Source organism: Antechinus flavipes, chromosome 3 (assembly GCF_016432865.1).
Source record: "Antechinus flavipes isolate AdamAnt ecotype Samford, QLD, Australia chromosome 3, AdamAnt_v2, whole genome shotgun sequence".
NCBI classification, from domain to species: domain Eukaryota; kingdom Metazoa; phylum Chordata; class Mammalia; order Dasyuromorphia; family Dasyuridae; genus Antechinus; species Antechinus flavipes.
The window spans coordinates 552,948,255-552,965,125 of record NC_067400.1 but is presented as its reverse complement, the minus strand read 5'-3'; the positions used below and the strand labels follow the sequence as shown (position 1 = coordinate 552,965,125).

At 34.6% G+C, this 16,871-nt stretch overlaps 1 protein-coding gene across 7 annotated transcripts in view; it reads left to right on the top strand.

Moving 5' to 3' along the window:
* Positions 1–16,871, top strand: part of NUP98 (nucleoporin 98 and 96 precursor) — a 98,725-nt gene that overhangs the window by 38,116 nt on the left and 43,738 nt on the right. For all 7 annotated transcript variants that reach the window (XM_051987472.1, XM_051987473.1, XM_051987471.1 and 4 more), the window contains 8 exons: positions 4,227–4,319; positions 5,009–5,152; positions 5,639–5,772; positions 7,195–7,382; positions 10,088–10,204; positions 11,729–12,021; positions 13,998–14,111; positions 16,529–16,667. In XM_051987472.1, the coding sequence (XP_051843432.1) occupies positions 4,227–4,319; positions 5,009–5,152; positions 5,639–5,772; positions 7,195–7,382; positions 10,088–10,204; positions 11,729–12,021; positions 13,998–14,111; positions 16,529–16,667 (1,222 nt within the window). The remainder of the gene's footprint in view (positions 1–4,226; positions 4,320–5,008; positions 5,153–5,638; positions 5,773–7,194; positions 7,383–10,087; positions 10,205–11,728; positions 12,022–13,997; positions 14,112–16,528; positions 16,668–16,871) is intronic.

Below are 16,871 nucleotides of genomic sequence, written 5' to 3'. Positions count from 1 at the left end.
CAACAGCAGCCCTGCCTAAAACACTGAAGTACTCATTTGTAATCTTATCTGCTGTAAAATGTCTCTTCCCCACACATTAATGGGGATTTTTTTCAACCACAAAAGGAGTAAAAACTCCTGTTTCACTTTCAAATGTCCATCTCAAAGGGGTAGCACTAACTTCAGCTGCTATTGACCTACACCAGACATGTAGGTATCTGCCTTAAATCTTTGGCCAGTGACTGGGCCAGTTGGCACCCCTAATGACTGTACAATCTGCACCTGTGTCTAACAACCCTTTCAATGGTATGCCACTTACATATATAGGGAGCATAGGTCAGCTGTCACAGCTGCTGTCCAGAATATTCCTGGATTCTGTTGCTTGGAGTCAGAATCTGGGCAACTATTACCAGATTGCCTATTAGGAGTCTGTATCAGTAAACCTGATGCTACTACTTCTCCTGGTTGATAAGTCACACATTGTCTACCTGTGTTAGTGACTAGGATATTAACTATACGTTCCCCAGTTTCCCACATCAGTGTTAGCTACACATTCCCCAGTTTCCCATATTAGTGTTAGCTACACATTCCCCAGTTTCCTACATCAATGTATGGATGAACACTGTTTAGTAAGCATTCCCAGGAGGTGAAATGGTCAAGCCTACTGTGCCTGGAGGCAAGGGATCCATAGGCTGGACAGGAACAGATTTCACCTCTCCAGGGTATATCTCAGTAGTCCCGGCTGCACACAACTGGAGGATCTCTGAATGGGCGTTGGTCTTAGGTGGAGAATTGATGAAGGCAGGAGAGCCACCATGAGGCTGGTTAAAGATGGAGTCTGGAGTCTTCTCTATGTCTGTGCTGAGCCTACCAGTTCCCAATCCTCTCAGCCCTTAAATACCTCAGTACAATAACATCACTACAGCCACTGAGCATGTGCCAACTGTCACCATATCACACTAAGTATATCCCAACTAGAGTGATTACATATGTTCAACTAGAGAACCATTATCCCATCAATCACACTGAGTAGGTGCTTAATTAGTAGCACTCGGCTGCCCTTAATTCAAGTATACCTTTCCAGAGGCTCATCCGTGGATGTCACACTTTGCAAAGGAGTGGGGTTGGGATATCTTCTCATCTTTCCTTTTCAACGCATCCTTATTCTGTCTCATTTTGCAGTAGTCACTTTGATGGTTTTATGGTTCTTATTTGTCTCTTCTTGCTAAATAAAGTTGGATCAATTCCCTTAATTAGGCAATGCTCCCAAAGAAGTTGAAGATAGGAGTATGATAAAAAAAAATCTCTATCAGCCTTTTTTTCAAGTGGTACCAAAAGTGGGGAAAAAAGTGATTGCCATTACAAGGCTAGCCAAAGAGTGACACATAAATAGCATCTTATTGTTTCTCATCACTTCAGTTCTGTGTCTGTTTCATTCCTGTGTTATTGTCCCAATCATGGACGTCATCGCTGTGTCAATTATCAATGTTATCACTATCACTGACATTGGTATTATATTGACACAGTTATCATTACTATCAAGAGTGTCAGCACTAGAATGGTGATCAGTATACCCCAACTTTTTATAGCATCATCATTATGGGTATCACCATTACTGGAGTTATTGTCTTTCTCTTCATTGCTAATCCTATCATCATTACTTTTACTTTTATCAAAAAAGCTGTCACTATTCCCATTTTGTCACCAGTTCTGGCCCCAACATTGTTGCTGGTAACACAGTTTTGTTATCAATATTTCTACCATAATCATTGGAACTTTTTTTTCATCATCATCATGGCTGTCAATACCCTTGCTGCCATCATCATAAGTGATGTCACTAAATATGTTACGGCCTTTATCATCTTGACCCTTACCATCAATAGCTTTTTTGGTGTTGTCATCATGGCTATTGCCATCATTTATCAATCACTTCAGGTTTCTTATGCTGGAACTTAGAATTGTCCTGGATATCAATAGCATCCTTCTATTGGTTGTCATTATAGTCAGAGAGGACTTCATAATTCACTGCAGGCTGAGGGCTATGTCTATTACCCTATATAGCTATTATGATGACCTTATATTGGGCAAAAGCTGATTCCTTACACTAGGAGATTTAGTACTTGAAAAATTCACCCTCTATTTGGGCATAGGGGAGTAGCAACTCCTGGGTGCAAATGGCATCTGAAAGAGTGGAAAATAATGTACCCAGAGAGATTTTGAGACAGATGAGGGGGGAAAGTAAATAAGGGATGGTATGATATGTGGTATGCTGCAAAAACAGGGTCATATTGGGAGAGGGGCCAACTGTCCTTTCTGACAAATGAAAAAAAATAATGGCCCTTCTACTAGCAGTGTACCAGAGGCTAGCCACTACTGCCCCTAATAAGTCATGAAGCATCTCCTACATATGTGACCTGAGATGGAGCTGTGAGATATCTACAGCAGTACCACAACTGTAATTTCCACTTAATAGATTTGAATAGAATATTACTTATTCTCTCTCAGGAAAATCTTGTAAAAGATACATTTGTTAGAAGTAAGTTAACTAGTACACTTCTTGTATTGGATCTAGCTTTCTGAATATTGATTTGAAGAACATTGAATTCACAATCTATAATCTTTGATTTACCACTTACATAATATATATATAAGCACCTCTTAAGAAGTTAGCAAATTCTTTATCAGTATTAAAAATGGATAATATATAAATAGGGTAATGTAATTTTTTTCCCTTTTAAGTCAGTTTATATTTTGTTATTCTGCCAAATGAAGAGCAGGAAGCCCATTTTTAGAGTAGAATCCGAAACTTAATAAGCCTTGATAATTAGCTGAATTAGAATTATGCTCAGTTCATTTTTCACTGGACTTCTAATCTATTGTACTTGGAGTCCTGCTTCTTGCCCTCTTCATCCCCTTTTTGTTTACTATAATTTGTCAATAGTCTATTCCTTGTTTTATGAGCTATAACGTCACTTACATACTTTGGATTTCAAATGACATTAAAGGGTTAGCCATCTTTTAAAAAATTATTTAACTTTCTTGAAAATACTGTTTCTTGACTTTTAAACAGTAAAAAGAGAAATCCTAGCATTATGTTTCACAAGCCATATTGTAAACAAAACAATAGCATTTATATAGCTCCTATATGGGCCATGCATTTTGTAAATATAGCAGTCCTCACAACCACCTCAGGAATAGGTGCTATCATTCCCATTTTACAGTTGAGGTAAATGCAGCAAAATAGAGGTTAAGTGATAAGGTCACCTACCTAGTAAAGGTGTTTCTTATTTAGGATTTGAATTCAAGTCTTGACTCCAGGCCCAACGCTCTATCTGGTACATGACCTAGCTTCCATATTGTGTCCTTAATTGATCTCATATGTCACAGATACACTCATTGTTCTTTTCCTTTCCCTTTGATATGCTCAGAAGGCCTTTTCCTGTTAGCCTGTTTCTAATCCAAAATTAACCTTGTTCCCTTTCTATGAGGGCATTTCATTGACTTTGACTAAATTGATTTTGTATTGCTAAATAACATGAAACAGCAAGAATCTTGGGAAGGTGAATTATGTAAAGAAGGCAGAGTAATGTAGGTTAAGGATTTTAAAGGAAAATCTAACAAAGGTTTCTTTCATTAAATGATTTACCAGTGAAGAAAGGGACATTGCTGAATTTTCAGTCATTTTTGTTAATTGAGAACTGAGGAGGCATCTTTGCCTACTATGTTCCAAGCATGTTTATGTCAGTTGATTCTTTCATACATACTCAGACATAGGCTTGATGCTCATGTCTATCTGCTTCTGAACTGTACAACCCTCTTGTATATTAATGGAGCAGCAATTTTAATTAGAGAAATTAAAGCTACATATTTGACAACTGATTGTGAACTGTATATTTTGGCTATAGATTGGGAAGGTCACATGTTGGCAGAGTCATAAGCCTCCAAAAAAGGATGTCCTTAAAGTGAAGTAACCATATTTTTCTATTGAGTAATTGAGTATTTCCCTCCTTAGTGACAAAATGTCTTTACAGATCTTTTGAAGATTTAAGGAAATCATTCAGAAGCCCTTTTTCTATGTCACATAGAGAATTCATTAGGATAATTGACTCCCAAATTCGAAAACTGAAATCGGTTATTGAGTGAAAGAATTTCAGGCTTTGGCCATATTTTTTGTGTATGTTAGATTATCTCATAGGGCAAATTGGTTACCTTAAGAGCACAGTCATCAATTTCCTTTATCCTTTCAGGTTTTGGTGGAAGCAATAGTGGGAGTAGTATTTTTGGAAGTAAACCTGCACCTGGTACTCTTGGAACAGGACTTGGAACAGGCTTTGGGACAGGTAACTAATACTAGCACCATGGGAAAAGTTCCTAAAGGGAGGACTGTGTCTCTGCCTTCAATTTGGCTTTCATGTTTTCATTCCTTTTTGTGTTCGGACACTAGAGGTAAGAGAATCAGATTTCCATTTTCACAGAAGAGATGCTAAAAGTATTTTGTTTGTTTTTTAACTACATACTTTTGAGTTCATCATCTTATTTGTACAAGAGGCCCTTAAGCTTCCTTTCTTACTAGCTTTTGATAATTTGTAAGACATGCTGAACATTTGTGATAGGGTGCTATAGCATCCAGAAGAGTGTGGGCCTTAGTACACATGCTGGCAGATGATCCTATTACAATTTTTTTTTTAGCTTTTTTGTCATCTAATTATCTCTGTTTTAATTTATATGTGGATAAAAAAGCCCAGTAATCAGCAGGTGCTAGCAAAAATTCTACATCATTTAAAAGAACAAATTAGTTGGATTTTGTGGCAGTACAGTTTACATATTCAGAAATGCAAAACTTATTTATGGATTGGTTAGCTTTGGAAATACTTGTTTTATATAGAGAAATTTTTCTTTGCCTTGAAATGAGTCATGATTTTAAAGAATATGAACAAAATTATTGTAATCTAAGTCACTTGAGTCCATTATAGCCCTCAAAAGAGTCTATTTTTAACTGACACATCTTTTCCCTTCCCTCTTCCCACAGCTCTTGGGGCTGGGCAGGCATCTTTATTCGGAACCAACCAGCCCAAGATAGGAGCTGGGACCTTGGGCACAGGAGCTTTTGGAACCCCTGGATTTAGTGCTTCCACAGCCACTTTGGGTTTTGGTGCTCCTCAGGCTCCTGTAGGTAAGTACTATGCTTTTTTGAAAGGTTTCCTCAAGTACTTTTGCATCATGTCACCCTACTGAACTTAAAGTCAGTCAGCATAACTTATTTCTCTTTATCTAGTCTAAAATTTTAGAGATAATCATTTTCCTGTATAGTTTTTTCCTAGTCTATATTTTATATAAAAATTCTAATTTTATTTGATGTTTATACTTTAAAAAAGAAAAAGAAAAAAGTCAGAAATTATTGCTATATGGAACTTGAAAATAGATCTTGGTATGCTTTGTTTCTCTTTCCTAAATACTATTGCTATTTTCCTAGGTTTAACTACATCTATATCCATTAGGACAGCCTTTATAAGGAAAATTTTCTAGTTAGGTAAATGGTTAGAGGATGAGCTCCCCTGAAAGCAGTGCTCTAACATGGAACAGGTCATTAGCTTTGATGGAATTATATGTGCCACATTGCACAGGAAACTTACTTTGCTTTTTCTTTGACTTTATGAAGCTTTGACAGATCCGAATGCTTCGGCTGCCCAGCAAGCTGTTCTCCAACAGCATATCAATAGTCTGACATACTCACCATTTGGAGACTCTCCTCTCTTCCGGAATCCCATGTCAGACCCCAAGAAGAAAGAAGAAGTAAGTTAGAAACATTTAGGGATTTGTATGGGAAATTCCTTGTCGAGGAAGGGATATTTTGTAAATGTTTATCACTTGTCATACTATTTGGAGTAATAGTCTAGGATAGTGGGACTATCACTGTTCTTGATCTGGCTACTACTATTAATGTATCAAAGGTGGCAATAGCTCTTTTTAAAAAATTTTAATAGTATTGTAAGATCTGCAAAGATGGTTTTCAACATTCATCTTTGCAGAACCTTGTGTTCTAAATTTTTTTACCTTCTCTCCTCCTTAAGACAGCAAACAATCTGATATAGGTTAAACATGTGCCATTCTTCTAAATATATTTCCATATTCATTGTGCTGTGCAAATCAAAAAAATCAGATCAAAAGGGAGAAAAACAATTGGAGTTGGCCTTGAATCACTTCATTCATTGTTGAAAAGATCCAAGTCCATCACAATTGATCATCACATAATCTTGTTACTGTGTACAATGATCTCTTGGTACTACTCACTTTACTTAGCATCAATTCATGTAAATTTTTCAGGCTTTTCTGAAATCAGCCTGCTTATCATTTCTTACAGAACAATAATAATCCATTTCATTCATATACCATAATATATTCAACCATTCCCCAGTTGATGGGCATCCCACTTAGTTTTCAGTTTCTTGACCCTACAAAAAGGGTTGGGCATTATTAAAAGCTTTTTAATAACACCATTGTGCTGTTGCCTCATTTAAAACTCACTTTCTTCCCCATCCTTTAATTATATCATTGTTTTTAAAGCCTTAATATGTGGCTTTTCATGTATCCCCAAAAGATTTAACTTGTTTTCAGTCCATTTTTCTAGCCTGTCTGATTTAATTTTTAATTCAAATTTGTGTCCTTTTAATAAGGATAAGTCTATATTTTTTTATCCAGGTGCTGATGGAGGTTGTGGGCTGGCCAAAGAAACAAAGCCCTATGGTTCACTACCAGTGAACTTTGTCTTAGGTTTTCCCCTCACTCTAACATTTTCTTTGCTCTCTTGAGTTATCTGAGAATCACCAAATTTTGTTATCCTACATATTTCTCATAATTAAGTTAGATTACATACTGCAGTAAAAGGTTCTTTAGATGTCCTTGTATCATATGGAAATGAAGATGGGGTGCTTGCACTGGTTGCTTATCTCTTTAATAAACCATGTTGAAGCTGAAATTAGTCTTTGATAGATTTTGAAACTGAATCCTCACTTTTTGAAGCAGAGAGTTTACAAATTTTCTTTTATTCTATGCTTGTCACTTACACTTTGGGCTCAACTTTGTATGGATATATAAATGTTATATTATCATCTTTTACATTACATTGTAATTTTGTGAATGAGTTCCTTTTGGTCAATAGAAACAAAAATAAGATAACAAGAATTATACTTAATGCTTCTTGGTTTACTTTTGCAGCGCTTGAAACCCACAAACCCAGCTGCACAGAAGGCTCTGACCACCCCTACACACTATAAACTGACTCCTCGCCCTGCCACGAGAGTCCGACCCAAGGCTCTTCAGACAACAGGGACAGCCAAGTCCCATCTCTTTGATGGACTAGATGATGATGAGCCATCTCTAGCCAATGGAGCTTTCATGCCCAAGTTAGTTTGAACACTTTTAACATATTATGAATTTTGAAAGAGCAGAATTGTCACTGTTATAATCTTTATTTCTTTGGAAGCCTTTCTGTTTCCTTATTTCATTTTTTGTTTAGGTATTCTTTGTGTGTTCTGAATTCTGCATGTGTGCTTCCTTAATGGGTTTCTTTGTATCTGTCTTCATAATATAAATTTGGTGTCATGGAAATCTTAAGTGGATTGTTTCTCTCTCCTCTCCATCTTCCCATCCCCCCATTCCCAAAAAGCCAAAACTACTTTGGTGTTTTGAATAATTGGTTGGTTATCATGTGAATTTGTATGTCCTTTTTATTAAGGATTATTCAAATATCCAACACCTTAGCCTTTGAGCACATGTTTATTTTGATGTTTATATTTTTCTTTTTTTCCCTTAATTTTTTTTAAGGCAGTCATTTTAAAAACATTTATTTTCCTTTAAAAGTTGCACAATTTAAAAAAAACAAAGCCTTGTTAGATTGTGTCTTGATAGTAAGGAAGTACTACTCATCCCTTTCTCTTGAAACTTCATATATTCAGCATATGAAGTATTGGATTTAAGAATATTTAGAAAACATTCGTTCTAAAAATAAAAAATAAAATGTAGTAGTAGTGAATCCTGCAAGTTAAAGAAGATTTTAGTTTATTAGGGATCAATAATTCAATTAATGACTAGCCATAAAGCAACTGATGCTATGGTAAGTGTCTGTTCGTCACAAAGGCCCTGATTTTAAGAACTTTGTGATACAGGAATGCTCTGATTTAATCCAAACTATTACCTAACATACAGAATACAGAAAGATAAATTAAGGGCTGATTATATAAAGAAATTCCAGGCCTTACAAAATGAGCAATTCCAGACTTTGTATTTTATTAAACTACAATTTTTTTAATTAAAAAAATCAATTTTCTCTACAATCTCAATAAAAAAAGGACAAAATTCATCTAATAAGGATGTATATTCAAATAAAAATAATTACTGCATTGGTCATTTCCAAAATAATGTTTCATTCTTTGTACACTCAGACTATCATCTCTCTGTAGAAGGTGGGTAACTTGCTTCATCATTTGGTCCTCTGAAATTGTGGTCAGTCATTCTGTCAATAAGAATTCCTAAGTCTTTAAAAATTGGTTGTTTTTGTGTTAATTTCACTATTGGTTCTGCGCACTTCACTCTTCATTGCTTCATAAAAATCTTAGTTGCACTGAAAATGTCCTTTTCATCATTTGTTATGGAACAATAGTATTCTTTTACATTATAACAAAAATTGTTGAGTCATTTTCCCAATTGATTGTGGACACTCCTCCCAAGTTGCTTATAAAAATAAATTTTACCTCCACTTGAGGGAATGAGTAAGTACAACCATTCTGGAAAAAATATTGCATAGTTCTTGAAAATCTGTGGAATTGAATTAGGTTAAACCAGTAGGCATGTAGCTTTATTAGGTTATAGCTAGAGACTGCCAAGAACAAAACAGGATTTATATTCTTAGATTTCCCTCAAGGCCTACTTTTTCTTTCCTTAAAATGAAACTATGAAGTGGGACATAATTTTTTCTCATTCTGCTCTGATTTTTTCCTTTTAAGTATATTAACATCTCTGTGTTGTTTATACCCATAGTTTTGTTTTTATAGTTTTAAGCAATACAATGGTGATTTATATAATTTTTAAAATTTCCTTGATACATTTAAAAAACTGTACAAAACTGTCTTTACATGTTGGGTGGAGAAATACCAAATGTATTAAAAGCAATGGAATTGAAATCAGGAAGGACCTGGGTTTAAGTACCAATTTTGATACTTCCTAGTTATGAGATATTAAGCAAATCATTTTATTTTTTAAAAGTCTTACGTTCTTCACTTGTAAAAGTGGAATGATGATACACATCTAAGATCTCAGTGTATTTGCAGTGGAAGCATTTTGTAAACTTTCAAATGTGTAATTCTTTAATGTGTAAGTCTTAATGTAAGTTAATTTTATTAGGTAAACTTTTATATAAAGTAAGATGTTTATGCATTCATATACCTGACTGTCTCTCTCTTTCTCTCTCTCTCTCTCTCTCTATGTGTGTATATATATATATACATGTATACACACACACACATATATACATACATAACATAGTAGTTGATAGGTATAAATATTTATATCTATAATATGATTTGATAAATATATGTACATGTGTATGTGTATATAGTAGGATATGTTTGAATATATAATATATACAATATATATTTATTTAGTGTAAGTTTGCTCAATAAAATACACACTCATTATTAGAAAAATAGATGGATAGAGATTTTCAGGCACAGTCTCTTTGATCTTTTTTGTCTCATTTTGTGTGTCTTTTTAGCATTTGTATTGACTGCTTTCCTTCCTCTCAGGTGTAGCCTTTGCCTTCCTGTACTTGTTTTCTCACATATACACTAATGGGGTTAAACTAGATGGCCTTTTCAGCCCCTTCCACCTCTTGACCTATGATCATCTGATTGAGACTGAGAGCAATATATATTTAACAGTTTTTCTAGCAGCTTAAAACAGTTTTTATATTTAGTCAAAGGAATATTTTATATATACAGCCTGCTATTTCATGTTGTTTAAACAATTAAAGTAGATAGAATGACAACTTCAGGTTCTCGGGTTTCTGTCTTTTTTTTCTCTCTGAAAATTGTCATCTTCATTTCTTTTGCAGGAAGAGTATCAAGAAGTTGGTTTTAAAGAATCTCAACAATAGCAACCTCTTTTCTCCTGTTAGTCGGGAAGCTGAAGATCTTGCCTCACCATCAGATTATCCAGAGAATGGGGAGAGGTATGTTGAGTTGTATTGAATTGTTAAGTAATGAAAAGACTATATCATGAGTACTTTAAAACTTGGGTTAAATGTATCCTCCCTCAGGTTTTCAGCTCAGAGGCTTGCCATCTCCCATGTAGAGGTGAGAGAGCAGAGGCTTTGCCTATTTTTTGATAAATCTTCCTGTGTCAGGAAGAGTCCCCTTAGGACTTGGCCCAAACGTATAGTGATCATTCATTACATTTACCATATCTTCATGTCTTAGTTCACTCATTACCCTAATTGGGTAATGGCTATTTGTCCAATAATCACACCTCAAAGATCTGATCACCTTAGAAAAGCAAATATCTCAATAAAGGGAATCATGTGAATTTTTTGGTTTCTCAGTGATTGTAAGAGTTATATTTACACAATACTGTGGTCTGTTAAGAGTGTAATAGTATTGTCTCAAAAAACATTGTACATTGTATGTATTCTGTGCAAACTGGAAAGGTAGGGATGGACCAGATTATAATGGACTTTAAATAAGAAATGGAGGATTTTATATTGATCCAGGAGGTAATAGCTCCTAGGAGCTATTATCAGAGAGGTGATACAGTCAGACCTCTTGTTGAGGAGTTGTAATATGGAATGACACTTAAGCTTTAGTCTTTGACCTCTGGGAGTCAGGGGGAGAAAGATTAATGGATAGAAATTGGAAGGAGATGGTTTTAAGAAAAGATCATTAAAGTCATACTAAGAATGAATGGCATGTTTGGGAAAGTACCCATCATAGTAGAGATTAGCTCTTGAAACCAAGAAAATTTGGGTTCAAGGCTTTTATATGAAATATAGTGGCAATGTGACCCTTATTAGTAAGCTTACTTAACATCTCAGTAAAATGCTGTCTTGATTTGGTAGGTGGAGTTTCTTTATCCAGGAGATCCTACATCAAGGAAGTCATAGTTCTCATTCTAATTGTTAAGTACAGGATAACTAGCCATCTGTCAGGGATATTCTGGGGGACAGGAGTTCATGCTTTTTGAGAATTGAACTAACATAATTTTTCTGTTTACAGAATAAAGGAGTTGACAGATATTTTTTATTCCCCTTCTGTTTTTAAGAGATTTTCTTCTAAGTATTTTAAGCTCAGATTTATTTATTCAACTCTTTGATTTAAAATCTTCAGAGGGAAAGTACTCTGAGACATAGCTGGGAATATTGCTGACCATGTGTTTAAAAACACTCCAAAAGATTAATTTTCTTATTCATGACTTTTGAGCACATAATATTTATATTTCAAAAGAAATCATATCCTCATGTCATTTTGAATATTATTTGGCCACATCTAACCTTGTGTCCTGACAGTCTTGACTAGAAGGGCAATATAGCCATTGAAATCAATTGACTTGCCATTTATCGTGAAAGTTAATTGGCATATAGTTGGCTTACAAACTGTCTTGTTCCAACTATATTGTTCAGATAAATTGTTTATAAGACTTGGTCACAACAGAAATTTATTTTAAACCAAACATGTTACTTGATTTCATTTTTTTTCTATAGATTTAGTTTTCTCAGCAAAGCTGTTGATGAAAACCATCAGCAGGATGGAGATGATGACTCTCTTGTGTCACGTTTCTACACTAACCCCATTGCCAAACCCATCCCACAAACCCCTGAGAATGCAGTAAATAAACACCATAGCAGTGTGGATGACTCCATTGTCGTGTTAAACATGCGTGGTGCCTTACGAAATGGCCTGGAAGGAAGTAGTGAAGAGGCCTCTTTCCATGATGAGTCTTTGCAGGATGATCGAGAAGAAGAAGAGGAAAGTGCTTATCAGATCCATCCAGCAGGTCAGTCAAATTAAAACAAAGTGCTGTTCTTGCTGTATAGTTAGTTGAAGCCTACTTGACCATCATAGACCTATAGTCCATGTAATAAAACATGTTGTTAGAACCTGAACTTTTTCTATTATTGCTTCCATTTGATGTACTTCACAGGATCCTATCCACTCTTCTATTGCACATGCTAAACTGCACATCTATAGTTTACATTTAAGGTGTAAGATGAATCCTAATAAACTTGTTACTTTGTTTCCTATTTAGGGGCTTAGTACTTGTGAAAGGAAGGAATATCTCTTGAAAAATCATTGTCTTGATGGTGAATGTCTGTACTTCGGAAGCACTAAGTCCCTAATATCTTAACTTTCAGCTATATATTAAATCACTGGTCCATACTGAAAGATGTAAAAGATTTATTTATCTTGACCAGAAGACCTTTTGCATGGTCCTTCCTGTTGTAGATAATGCCTGACTGGCTAATGTCAGCATATCCTGAATTTAACTATAATGATTCTGGTTATATATTCAGTTGTCTTATTACCATAAGATGTGCCCTCCATCATTTTATGTTACCCTAATTGCTACTTTCTTTAAATAAATAAGATAAATTAAGGACAGCTGCAATATAATATATAAAATCTGCTTATTATATAGCTAGCATACCCTTTTTGAGCCTTTTAGCAATTGTACTCTCCAGCTTTCCTTTTACTATGATAAAATTACATGTAATCTTCTAAATTTCTTTTCATTTCAGAACCTCAAGGATTTGTGAGTCAGTTTCAGTAATCGTTCTGTTAATGTAGATCTTAATCCCTCATCATCCAGAAGCCACTCTCTTGGTGAAGACTTTTTAGACATAGTTAGGCTAATCCTCAGAAAACATCCTTTTCAATTTCGTAGTACTAAATTTTTGTTCTCCTATTAATGGAAACTGAGGTCACTTTATGCAGTGATGTTGGACCAGAGAAGGGCTTTAGTGTAGTAAAGGAAATTTCTCATCTCAGTCTAGATATTGTGGTTCAGTGGAAAGAGAAGTTGATTTAGAGGCAGAGGATCTTAATACATATAGTAGCTCTTCTTCTTATTACCTCTGTAATTTTTTTTGGAGAAGTCACTTTATCTTTCTGAGCCTTACTTTCCTCATTTATAAAATGAAGGGGTTGTACTAGATGCCTTTTAAAGGTTCTTCCATTTTAAATCTCTGATTCTGGTGCTCCTGTTTGGAGAGATCTGCAGGTAGGCATTGTCAGTGATATGATAGGAGTAGTGGTCTTTTATTTCTTTCTCTAAGGATAACTACTGGTTCTCCTGGCTCTTAGTTGTGAGTGGAGCTTGGAGAAGTCATCATTATAAAATCATCCAAATTTTGCTTTCTTCCTGTATTTCTACTTTACTTTTTGAAGCTTATTTCTTGTGTTATCCTGACCAACGTAGATACAACCAAAGGCCATAAAACATGATAAGATTTAACTTGTTTGAGGAAAAGACTAATATACAGTATCCTGGAAGTCTTAGTGCAAATTTAAGAAACAATTAAGTTTAGCTGTCATAGAGTACTACTATCTTGAAGCTTGCCATAGAAAAATGGGATTTTAAAAATAAGAGATTTGTCGGAAGCATTGTGTTATCTGGGCTTACAGTTACAGACTGGTTGTGCAGCTTTAGGCAACTTATTTTCCCTCTTTCTGTTTTTCCTCGTCAAATTTTTTCATTGAAATGAGAGGTACTGAAATGAGATGACTTTCAGACTTTAATGTTCTGTTGTTCAAAAATTAAATTGGGTGGTGAGACTGCTCTGGAGAGCAGAACTGGAGTTAAAAATTGTGTTTATATCTTTAAATACAATAAAAATTTTATTTAAAAAATTACATTCTTAGCTTAATGGATACAAGCCCAGTTTTTTGACCCCTTAATTAAATGAATGAAGTGATATCTACTGCTTAGCCCCAGTCAGATTTTTTTTATCTTGTTTCCCATTTCTGTCATAGGCATTGTTCTCACCAGAGTTGGCTATTATACAATACCTTCTATGGATGACCTAGCCAAAATTACCAATGAAAAGGGAGAGTGTATTGTAACAGATTTCACCATAGGTCGAAAAGGTGAGTTTACTTTGTATTAATGTATGGCTTCTAAAGACGAGATACAGGGTCTTTTCTCTCTCATGTGAACAACTAATAAACTGGCAGGCTTTGGTTTTTTTGTTTTTGTTTTTAATGAGCCGGATCATTAAACATTGGTCTATCACTAGGGTGCATGGAGTGACTCTGTGCTGCCAGAAAGTATATTCAGGTCTTAGGATCATTGATGGTGATCACTAGTGGTGTTACTAGAAAACTGGATATAGCTGGAGCTTTCTGATTGTGAATGGGAAAGCCAAAGTTATCCTTGCCTATTTGGCCATTTTGTGGGTCTTTGTGTTCTCTTTGGGACTAATATCAAAAGTAATAATTCTGTGTATGAGGCTTATTTTTCTTCCAACGTATGGAAAAATGGGAAGAGTAGGAAACCTCAAATGAGAGGGGAAATCTAAAAATTAGCAAGAAAAAATTAGAGATATCTCCTTGAAAACTTTTTAAAGAGGTTTTAGGATAGCATTTGAAAAAAGGCTGCTGATTTATTAGTGGAATTATGAACTAATTCAACCATTCTAGAGAGGCAAAGAGCTATAAAACTCTATATTGATCCAGCAGTGTCACTACTGGATCTATATCCCAAAGAGAGCATCAGATGGAAAAGAACCCATATGTGAAAAAATTTTTGTAGCACCTCTTTTTGTCATGGCAAAGAATTAGAAAATGAGTGGCTGCCTATCAGTTGGGGAATGGCTGAATAAGTTATTATATATGAAAGTAATGGAATATTTTATAAGTGATGAACAGGGTGATTTCAGAAAATCCTGGAAAGACTTACATAAGCTGATGCTGAGTGAAACAAGCTGAATTAGGAAAACATTGTTTACAGCAATGCAACATAATATGGTAATCAGTTATGTGATAATCAGTTATTAATTAGCTCTTCTCAGCAATTCCAATAAACAGTGGATGGAAAATGCCATCTGCGTCCAGAGAGAGAACTATGGAGACTGAATGCGGATTGAAACATACTCTTTTTTTCTTTTCATAGTTATTCTCCTTTGTTCTGATTTTCTCTCCCAACATGACTTAGATGGAATATGTAAAAAATAAATGTACATATATAACTTTTTTTTTTTTTTTAAGAAAAAGATCTGCTAAAAAATGAATGTTTTAGAGATCACTACCAAGGCTTCAAAAATAGTTGTGTTTTAGGGTTTTTTTGTTTGTTTTTTCAATTAAAATAGGATTGTAGCATGGTGGTTAGCATGTAGCATGGTTAGCAGAAAAGGAAGTGGAATTTATTTTGCAGTAAACGAGGCTTTATCTATCTTTGAAGAAACATTTATATCCAAATCGTCCACAAATAATTACCATTAAATTTTAATAAGAAAGTACAGAAAAATTAAAGTTTAAATACTGTAAACAGGTGATTTAATTGGTTCATCATGAGGAGTTTTTATTTGTCCATCTGAAAACTTGACAGCTCTTATGTGATACTTTTTGTATCCAGGCTGAAAGTGAAAAGTGGCAGCAAGTGCTGAAGATGGGATTCTTTGTTATTTTGTCTCACTTTGATTAAATTAGAGTTGGGTCATTAAATAAGCAGTAAAAAAATTCTAGAAGATTTTCCTAATTACAAGAATCTTTTAAAAATGTTTATTGCTATGGAATTGATTCATTTGAACCATATTAGTTGAGAATTATGAAAAAGATCTCAAGTTCTACAACAAATAGTTTTAGTTATTCAAAGAAAGGTAAAAACAAAAAGATAGAAAGACCTGAGAAACAAGATTGTGGAACATAATAGAAAATATCCGTGTTTTATACCACTATGTCAATAAATGGGGATGACTCAGATTCTGGATCTTTCTATTGATGAATTGGAAATGATTCTTTCAAACTTAGAGGTTTGCTAAAATAGGTTAAGAGGAATTAATAAGTTTCAGAAACTGAAGAACTCAGATTACTAAATAACTGACCCCAGAAACTGAACTCGTTATAACACTTCATAGCAAAGGAGATAGTATGTAATTTATATTATGAAGGACCTAAAATACTAATGATTTTTAAAAAGCAAACATGCTTTTTTTCCCTGATATTTCCTTTTCCCTTGTCTATAATTGAAAACATAAGTAATAGTGTATAACATCATTTGAACATTATTTGCATGGTTTCATTTTAACCATTTAGTTTTATTTTTGCATTTGTTATTGTATTTTAACTTTATTTGTTGAAAATGCTTTTAGTAATTGTCATTTGTTTTTATCCAACTAACAACCATAATTTGAAAAACACTATATATAAGAAAAAAAGGAGAGCACCAACTTGGTATTGTTGAGAGGGTGATTCGTTGGTGAACCATCAGAGCTAATAGTTAATGATGTGAAATTTCTGTGATTGTGGTGCAGATGATGGATTTTAACTGTTGGCTTTGACTTTAGGTTATGGCTCGATATATTTTGAAGGAGTGGTGAATTTAACTAACCTCAACTTGGATGAAATTGTACATATTCGTAGAAAAGAAGTCATTGTCTATCTGGATGATGAGCTGAAACCTCCTGTGGGAGAAGGCCTAAATAGGTAATGAAAGCTTTTTTTTCACCCCCAGCTTAATGAGAGGGTAATAGGAAATGTTTCAATTCACACATCCACTGTTTGCTTTTAGTATTTCCTGTGCCCCATGTTAGATCCTTTAGAACACAAACCTCTTCAGGAACTTGTATTCTATTGGGTAAAGCCATGTGTGCAAATAACTTATGTCAGAAAGAGTAAAGAGTGAAATGT